This window comes from Crassostrea angulata, chromosome 7, assembly GCF_025612915.1.
Source record: "Crassostrea angulata isolate pt1a10 chromosome 7, ASM2561291v2, whole genome shotgun sequence".
NCBI classification, from domain to species: Eukaryota; Metazoa; Mollusca; class Bivalvia; order Ostreida; family Ostreidae; genus Magallana; species Magallana angulata.
Window position 1 is genome coordinate 31,565,085 of NC_069117.1, and position 9,799 is coordinate 31,574,883.

At 34.0% G+C, this 9,799-nt stretch overlaps 1 protein-coding gene across 7 annotated transcripts in view; it reads left to right on the plus strand.

The window, feature by feature from the left end:
• Positions 1-9,382, plus strand: part of LOC128191152 (tensin-1-like) — a 38,347-nt gene extending 28,965 nt beyond the window's left edge. For all 7 annotated transcript variants that reach the window (XM_052863215.1, XM_052863218.1, XM_052863219.1 and 4 more), the window contains exons 12-22: positions 703-953; positions 2,360-2,561; positions 3,629-3,908; positions 4,251-4,420; positions 4,528-4,614; positions 4,798-5,019; positions 5,309-5,386; positions 5,520-5,600; positions 5,730-5,898; positions 6,349-6,417; positions 6,650-9,382. In XM_052863215.1, coding sequence (XP_052719175.1) covers positions 703-953; positions 2,360-2,561; positions 3,629-3,908; positions 4,251-4,420; positions 4,528-4,614; positions 4,798-5,019; positions 5,309-5,386; positions 5,520-5,600; positions 5,730-5,898; positions 6,349-6,417; positions 6,650-6,794 — 1,754 coding nt within the window. In that variant the 3' untranslated portion in view covers positions 6,795-9,382. The remainder of the gene's footprint in view (positions 1-702; positions 954-2,359; positions 2,562-3,628; positions 3,909-4,250; positions 4,421-4,527; positions 4,615-4,797; positions 5,020-5,308; positions 5,387-5,519; positions 5,601-5,729; positions 5,899-6,348; positions 6,418-6,649) is intronic.
• Positions 9,383-9,799: the final 417 nt, after the last annotated feature.

Genomic DNA, 9,799 nt, shown 5'->3' on the forward strand with positions numbered 1-9,799 from the left:
CCAATGGATGATGCATCCATCTGGAATGCTCTAATGAAAGAACTGTTGCATGCTCAGTGTCATACCAATGCCAAGTCCTGATCTCTCAGCAACTGCTCGAAGAGAAAAAAGCTGCTAACATATATAGAAAGAAAAAAAAAAAGAAAAAAAAAGATGATGTTTTCTTAGTGCAACCCACTTTGGAGGTTGATATGTTTCTGACTGTGTTGTTTTCTATCAAGTTTGTTCATTGTGATAAAGTTTGAAATTAAATGAGCATTTTATCAGAAAGACTGTACAGTTTTAGAAAAAAAGATATAGTGTTTGTTTGTTTAAATTAATGTTTCTCTGTGGGTTGTTTTTTTTTTTACCCATGACAAAATATTTTAAATTTCAGTTATCTAGAAAAAAATATACCCACATAGAAACTTATATGTGTATTTCTGTTATATAATCAATGTGTAATACTGTATGATATTAAAAGCTTATTTATGCATAAGAAAAAATTATTTCAATTTACTAATGACTAAATGTATGATAATATCCGCTTTGATAAAAGAATTTTAAAAATTACTAATGATTATCAGTAATCAGAGAGGATTATACCCTGTAAAGAATAATAATAAGTTGTTTTCAAGTTGCAGTAAGAAAGAAATAATTGGGGGGAAAAACATGGGTTGTTTTTACCATTTTCTTAACAAAATTTGTAATTTTGGATTTCAGGAAACGTAGAAAAATCATACAAGACTGAGCGAGATCATTTGGAATCAAATAAATTGGACGATCTGAAACAGTCGTTGAGTTCGGTCAACAACACTGTGCTAAATCAACCGAATCTGAACCAACAGAGCACGCCGGGAGGATACACCCAGGAGCATGTTGTCACCAGAAGGGTGGAGACCCGCAAGTATGAAACAAACTACCAGCAACAGCAGCAGCAACAACAAGAGCAACAGATGTCCAATACCATGCTTGTAAGTTTGTGGCTTTAAATGTTGCTCTAATGTTGAAAAGGAGGCTGCATGGTTGATCATTAACAAATTACCCATTAGAATTTCCTTAAAGGTTTTTATATACGATTTTTTTTTTCTTAGCCATAATTTATAAAGAAAAATTGATTTTTTTTTTCTGTATTTTTATGCAGAGCTCTTTATTTAAATGAAATTATTAAGGTCTAAAAATAGCCAAGACCACCCAGCCCCTCCTAAGATCTTATGGATTATATGAAATTTCGTTTTGTATGCATGTATTTCTTATCTGCAATGGCAAAGAAACACTATGTGACTTTTTCTCTCATTCTGTGTTTCCCTTTCCCATATCAAAAAGAATATAAGATTTAAATTTGATTTTGAAAATCTTCATGATTTGATTTATTACATTATGCAACATAAGCAGCTAACTGGTTTTTCTCAAGCCTGTTAACTACATTGAGGTTTTTTTTTTTTATCAAACGAGAGCCAATGTAAAGTGAAAATGGAGGAAAAGCAAGATAATTTTTCATGAGGTCATTATGATTCAAAGAAAAAATGAGGGAAGCCAGAGTTGTGATTTAAGCAGTGCACTTGGTACTGGAATGAGTGCGGTAGCTATAGCTTGCACCCATTGGTAACTGGCATTTGGTGCCTCTTTTGATTATCGGTGAATTGATATGGTGAGCAATTCATGGGGAGCATTTTATGGGGAGCAGAATGCAGTAATGTGCATCATCCTGATAATCATGTTCTCCATCGTCTGCTTATTCATCCATTTCAGCAAATTATGCACATCTCCCCATTTTTAGCCCATATAGATTCAGTTCATAACAAATCCATTCCACCTACACTACTTTTATATAATGTCATGCCAGAATAATTTTATTGACTCAGGCTGTTAGTTATGAATTAATGTTTATTGTACTACGCCCTGCTTGCCAAATATAAGGGTCATTTACTTTTAAAAGGTCAAGGTATTTTTAAACTGGATCAATAATATTTATACCCTCGGTTTATCAATGATGGTTAAATATTACCAGAAACATGATGTTGTGCTGCAACCCTTTTAGTACGAGGTTAGGCAAAAGCAGGTTCTGTAATTAATGATACGTGATATAATGGAGAAAAGCCTGTAGGCCTTTGACCAAAAACTTGTATTATCAAAGCATGTAGAGGTTTTTACCTGGTTAAGGTTGAGGATAGGAATCTTTCACTTCAAAGGTAAAAGGGGAGAAAGGCATCGTGAATGTTCTTCAGATACACCGAATATTAATCAGTTTTGCATGAGTAATTGCTTTGGAGACGTTTTCCTGATTCGGTGCTTTTTATGTAGTAAGAGCATTTTACAGATGAAAATGGAAAAGTTGACTTGAATCTTGAAATGTAAGTAAAATCATGTGCTGTTTCAGGGACAGTCCTATGCCGCCACCCCCAAGACTTCTCGGACTGTGGAGGAGGACCGCTTCAGCCTTAGACCCATAGGGCCTGGAATGCAGCCCCTGGAGCCCGAAGGCTCACCTACAAACGTGGGAACCCTCAACCGTTCCACCACCCCCAGTTTCCCGACAGCCACCACCCCAAGTTTTCCGGTCAGCCCAGGAATGTACACAGGTAATTATAGTATTTATTAATTAGTGTATAAAAAGAGCTTATAACTTAATTTCCAGTGCTCACATATTTTTTATGTATAAGTTAGGTATTTTCTATCAGTGAACGATTCTGCAGTTCTGATTTGAATGATTATCACTAATTATTCACACAGCTAGGAATAGTTGTTGGTTTAATGGTAATTACTGTGCCAGGACGTGACATTTAGCAGGGCACACTACGTAACAACACCTGGGGTAATCTCACATACACTGTAGTACATCTTCTCATTCTGATGCTCTGTGCATAGGGCAACACACTTAACTTAAGTGCTTAGAGCCACCATGACATCCTATACACATCCTTTAATTAATCAGCCTCTAAAAGGTAAATACAAGGCTTTCTATTTATATGTGATTTTAATAGGCTGTGAATGGAACTTTTTTGCAGGATTTGCTCAGATATGATTGATGATAAGGACACAAATATGTACAAGTCTGTATTGTATGGATCTAGGCAATTTTTTTTTTGCATAATGCATCCATTTATCATAATCAGTTATATTATTGTTTTTGATGTATACACATATGCCTCCTGAAGGTCCTTGATTGGTGAATATACATATTCCAAATTTTAGAAAATTTCTCTATTTCCATTGAAAGGTTTCCTTTTGAGAGAGGCAATCTTTATGCAATTCTAATCTTCAAATTCCTAATGAAAAGATTGTACATGTGTTATTATACAGAATACTTGAGCTTTGGAACATTACATTGCATAAGGGATGATTAGGTACATGTATTGGGGAACAACCAAAATTATTTGGGGGGGGGGGTATATTTTTACGATGATTCATATTACATGATTTACAGCAAATAATCAAAGATGCTAATCCTTGTTCAAAGAGTTTCATATAATAGGTCGAATCTGATATATTTTTTTTACAGCTTTTTGAAAGAATTATTGATTCAACAACTTTGACTCATGTGCCAGTTTCATTAGTGTTTCCCCAGTAATCTTGTTTCTCAATGTTACAGAATGTTCACTATGTATTTCATGTTAAAAACTATACATTTTCATTATTTCCATCCCAGACAACAGTCAACTGATGAGAGAACATCAAGCCCATAATCAAACCTTGGAAAGACAACAACAGCAACAACAACAACAACAACAACACTTCCAGTATCAACAAAACTACCAAACCAGCCACCAGCAACACAGCTACCAGACTAGCCAGCAACAGCACCAGCAACATCAGCAGCATTACCTGACGGAGGATCAGCAACACATGGGCACACGCAGCCCGCTTCACATAGACACATCCAGCCCTCAAATGATGTCCAACGTCATTGGTTCAAGGAGTCCAGCTAGGTAAGGGGGTTTACAACCTTTTCTTGTGTTTTAGGTCAAGGTCAGAATTGAGGGTTTTTAAAATGATAAATAATTGTTAATTGTTAATTTGTTTCATATGGAGGATGAAAGCGGTAATTACTTCTGCATTTTAAACACTATTGTTATATTTTTTCATCAAAAATGAAATGAATCAAATTTTTAAAAAAAATACTTTTAAAGTTTTGAGACTATGAGTATAATGTGAGAAAAAAGATACTGTTACTCGTACTTCACTGCACATACCAGTTATTAATGCAAAATGCAAATAGAAAAACCTTGCTCCAATATAAGCATTGATCAATTCATTTTGTTCCGCTGCAGCCCTCACTCCCCTGAGACACTGAACACCCTGAGACATCAGCTCCACGTGGCCAGTAACAATGTGTCGCAGTCACACTCCGCTGCCCTCAGTCCTAACACGGTCACTGGTCAGAGCTCCCCCAGCGTCTACTTTGGACTCTCCCGCAGGGGAAGTTTGTCATCTGTAGCTGGTATGTACTATGTTATAGCATGGAAAACAGGGGGAATTTTTATTGCATATAACTTCAAAAGGGCATTATACTTACTAAGATTTCTTGTGAATTTTTTGTCCATTCAGATTCGGTAGATGCTACCCATGCAACACCAAAGTTTGTTAAAGACACCTCCAAATACTGGTACAAGCCCAACATATCCAGAGAGGAAGGTTTGTACACGTGTCTTATGATGCCTAGAAAAAAACTCTAGTTTCTAGAAAAGAACAATATATTTACAGTAAACTAAACCTTTGAAGTGCATTCATTTTTTTAAAATATCCATTTTTCCTTCCTTTGTCATTGCAGAACCATGGAGCTCATGATATTCTATATTTTATATCCTTCTTTTTCAGCCATCCAATTGTTGAAAGACAAAGCACCTGGAACCTTTGTAGTTAGGGACAGTAACTCTTTCCCGGGTGCATTTGGTTTGGCGCTGAAGGTTGCGACGGTCCCAGCTAATGTCCAGACAAAGTCCACTGGGGACCCATCAGTTGATCTCGTTAGGCATTTCCTAATCGAACCCACCCCTAAAGGTGTTAGACTACGAGGATGCAACAATGAACCTGTTTTCGGTATGTATCCCAAATGAGTTTTTGTTTGATCATAGATGTTTCATGCCAAGTAAAAGGGAAATTACTCTGCAATATGATCTGTTTTTCAATATTCCTGGTAACAAAATTTGGATAATAAATATTCTTGTTCAATTGCAAGATATTTTGATTCATAAAATTGATTGTAAATTTCATTTTCAAAATGAAAGCAGGAACAAGTAGGAAATTTTATGAATGGTTTTTACATAGATAACCATGTTCTTTTTAGAGGGGATTGATTTCTAAATTTCATTTTTCTTGGTCTTTACAGGAAGCTTGGCTTCATTAGTGTACCAGCATTCATTGACACCATTGGCCTTGCCATGTAAATTAGCTCTACCAGAACCAGGTGAGAAACTTTGGACACACTTAATCTTACATAGCTATGTTCATACATTTATATGTAGTATAATTTTTTGTAAATATTATATTTTTACTTTATTTTCACTTTGGTAAATGATATTTTGAATCTTCCAATACAGACAATATTCATGACCATGTCGATGGCCCAACTTCACCAGACCTACCTAGTTCTGCTGCAGCTCTTCTTGCCCAGGGCGCAGGTAAGGGGGAATCTATATTTTTTACTTTCCAAATAAATACATCACATTGTGCACCCTATTTTAGAGACAATTGGATGATTTTTCAGAACAAAACTTTAAATGAAATAATCTTTGTTCTCTTGTTTTTAGCTTGCAATGTCCTGTACCTAAACTCAGTGGACACGGAGTCCCTTACAGGGCCCCAAGCTGTCGCCAAGGCAATCAAGCAGACGTTTGATGGTAGCCAGAAACCAAAGCAGACTGTTGTTCATTTCAAAGTCTCTAATCAGGGTATTACTCTCACAGATAACCAAAGGAAGTAAGTGTTCTTAGGGATTATTGGATATCGAATAACAGTATCCAAAATTATCAAATTACGCAGATAGTGAACCCTGGTTGGTTTTATTTTTTACAAGAATACACTGAACATTTTATATACCGTATGCAATACATATATTAGACACTTAACATTTTTACTGTGCAAATGCATATCCTTTCTTTAGCTGCAATACCACTAATATAGCGATTTCAGAGTATTTTGACTCGACATTTTTTGGAGAGGCAACACTCTCTCAATAAGTTTGGAGAAAGCTGCACTATTGCACTTATCCTTTGTGGAAGATCCAGGATGGGAAAATTACTAAATTTTTTGTTTTAGAAAAATTGATTTTCTAAGAAAATTTGCAATATTGATCAAGTATGTTGAGAATATTTTTGTTAGTCACAAACACATAGGCCAGAATGTAATCAAATTCACACCCTTTTTCAGGCTCTTCTTCAGAAGACACTACCCTGTCTCCTCTGTCACATACTGTGGAATGGACCCCGAAGGAAAACAGTAAGTCTAATCATAGGACTAGTGTCTCAAATTTTTAAAATCAATATGCTATTACAATCATTCAGATGACTTCTGCATCCTAGATAAAATTCCTTATCCGATGATAAATGAAATGATACATGTATCAATTTTTCAACAAAAATTTTAGAAAAAAAGAAAGATTTTGACTGAAATGAAATGTAAATTGAATTGTATACCCTTTGCTCAATATGTTACTTTTTTTCTTCCCTAGAATATTCGGTTTTGTGGCAAAGAAACAGAGCGGAGGAAATGACAACACTTGCCACCTGTTTGCTGAACTAGATCCTGGTCAACCAGCATCTGCCATTGTCAATTTTGTAACAAAGGTCATGATTGGTCAAGGAAAAAAAGACTGAAGAGAACTAACTTTTCATTGGTTTATGATTTTCTCACCATAACTTACATTGGTCTGGATACATCGGACATGTAAAGATCAGTGCTTAGATAGCTTTAATCGTGTATTTTGTCATGCTGCAAGATATTATTATTTATTCTCAAATAAAAAATTTAAGAGATCTGAATTGCACAATGAAGCCCTGGCACAGAGGTGGAGAACTCCACAGGATAGAGAGCATTCCCCCACCCAGAGGAACAGAAAAACCAGAGGGGATTTTTACATCCAAGGATATTGAATATTATTGTGTGTCTTGATATTGTATCTGTGTTACAAATGTATATTTTTGTATGCGTTAGAAGGAACTTGTAAAGATGTTGAATGAATTTTCTTTTTAGAACCCTATTTTATCCTTGTATCAAACCCACTTGATTTTTTAACAGTAGCAAAATGATTTTACATACTGCTGAATTAGACGATGCATTAGCAAGCATCTCATTGTCTAAATATACTGTCTGTGCTGGTATAAATCAAATGTTTAACCACACTGAGAACAATATGTAACCATATTGCTCCAAAGTTGGAATGCATGTTAATGTGATCATATCATAAATCATTATGCAATTCTTTGTTGTTAATGCCCCCCTCCCCAGTACCCCCACCCCAAACAATATCAAGTGTGTATTAGTTACGAGACTATAGCTTTTGTCCAGAGATGTTGAATATATAAACAACAAACTTAGATGGTAGCGTCTTCCACAACAAAATGCCGCTGTTGGCATTCGGGCTCTGTTGTTCTCGATCGGGTAATTTCTTACGTTTGTTTTTGTCATTGTGTGTTGAAAAAAAAAGTTGTTGTCCGTTTGTAGATAAATCTTATTATCGTATACACTGTTATCAACAATCACCGCATTTATGTTTTCATGAAAATTTGTTCACTAGTATATCAACTATTGACCATCTTTTTTTTTTCTTTTTTTTTTAAAAAAGATTTATTGGTTGTTCTCGCCAGAGGTTGTATTTTTTACTCTGAATCAAAATGTGATAGAAATAAAATGATCTGCATTATAAATAAATTTAATTTTCAGCCACTACCAGATACATTTACATTTTTTACAGAAATATTATATATATATACCACAATATATACAACTCTTGTTTGGCTTTTGCATTAAGATTTGGTAATGTATTGAAGAAAGTGTTCAAAACGGCATGGAATTTCACTGCTGGTCTTTTCATGATCATGTAACGTGTGTGTGATATATTACTTTGCTGTACAGCTTACATGTGTATTTCTACAATGTACAATTATATGAAGCAATTAGTTGTTGTGTACATATATATTGAGCTATATACATTGGGTGTGAAATATTTAAACCATATTGTTGAGGTTATCCTCTTTATTTATTGCTGTTTTCCCCCCTTTTCCCTATTTTTACCATTTATTCCTTTATATAATTATTTGAAAAACCATCAAAGAATTAAAGTTAGAGTTCTTGCCTGCTTATAATTTTTATATACAGTACTTGCTGAGGAACATTTAGGCCAAAATTATTGATAGACATTTTTTTCTTCTACAATTAAGATTTTATTTTATGTGTATATTTCTTATGGTAGCTACGAATGAAATATGTAAATTTAAAGTCAAATTCACTTTATTTTCTCCCTCCCCTGTGATATTAAATGATGATATTCATTGAACAAAATTAATCTTATTTTTTAAAATTGATTTAATTTTTTTTGATCTGACACATAAGAGGGCTTTTTGGGTTCCTTCAGTTCATGAGAAAAAAAGGAACCCATTCTCTTGCCACAACTCTCAACTGCATTTGATAAAAAAAATAAATGTACTTTTTGGAAAGTTTTTGTTATTTTATGAACTGTATATTGATCATAGGACTCCAGAAAACAGCTGGTTTACTGCCGATTGAAGGAGTTCTACGACTAGGGTGCTATTATCTCATATGCATGAGTATATATGTTCTAAAAATGTGTGCGAGGTATTTGCTTTTAATATATATACCGTATAAATATGAATCTGTACTTATAGTGTTTCAGCTTTATTTTGGATAATGGTTTATATGTATGTATAATACATGTATATATATACATTTTGTACTGTGTTATATAAAACATGTACTTCTAGTGCTCATGAAATCAGGGCACATCAGTAGCTATGAACAGACGAAAAAAAACATGTACTCTTCACCTCAGTTTGTACATTGCGAATTACATGTACTTTCTTTTAGTCTAGGTAGGGTCTTTTTCGATAATTTAGAAAAATTGTTTAGAAGAACTGATGAAAAATGAACAGCCAGTGAATTAGATGGAAATATGACTGTAAATTTAGTTCAAATTTAGCCCCAGCACCCCCTGTGCAATCCTAGAGTTAAAAGTTCAGTTAGGATGCAACTTATTCAGTGGATCAATTAAATATACTGTAGAAGTCATTTTTTTTTCCATTGGTTGTTGTTACATGTACTAAGTCGTCAATGGCAACACATTGATTGGTTTGGTTTAATTGGGATTGGACAGGGTGTGCTTTAGATATGAATTCTAATTTTGTTGTACCATTCTAATATGTATGCAATAAATTTCGTTTTTAGTGTGCATATCTATTGTTTTCCTTCACCAACTCTTGGAACAATTCGCGCCGCTGATATCAGACTTGTATTAATAAATGAAACAAATTTATTACAATACATGCAAAGTTCCTTTGAAGTTGTTATGATTGAAGTGAATTCTAAATAAATTCCTGACGTAATAATTTTTACTATTTCCATTTAGGGTAACAGCAATACAATTCAGACTTTTTTCATTTAAGGATATTAAAATTTTTTTTTTTTTTCATTCACAAAGAAGATGGGTGAATAAGGCGTTTAAAATGCCCATTTGAGGAATGAATAGATACTGAAAAATTAAAATATCATTAAATCTGATAATTATTTTTTAAATAATTAAAAATGATGTATATTTCATGTAACATCAGTTTGTAATCCTTAAATATTTTAATTACTTGTAATAGAT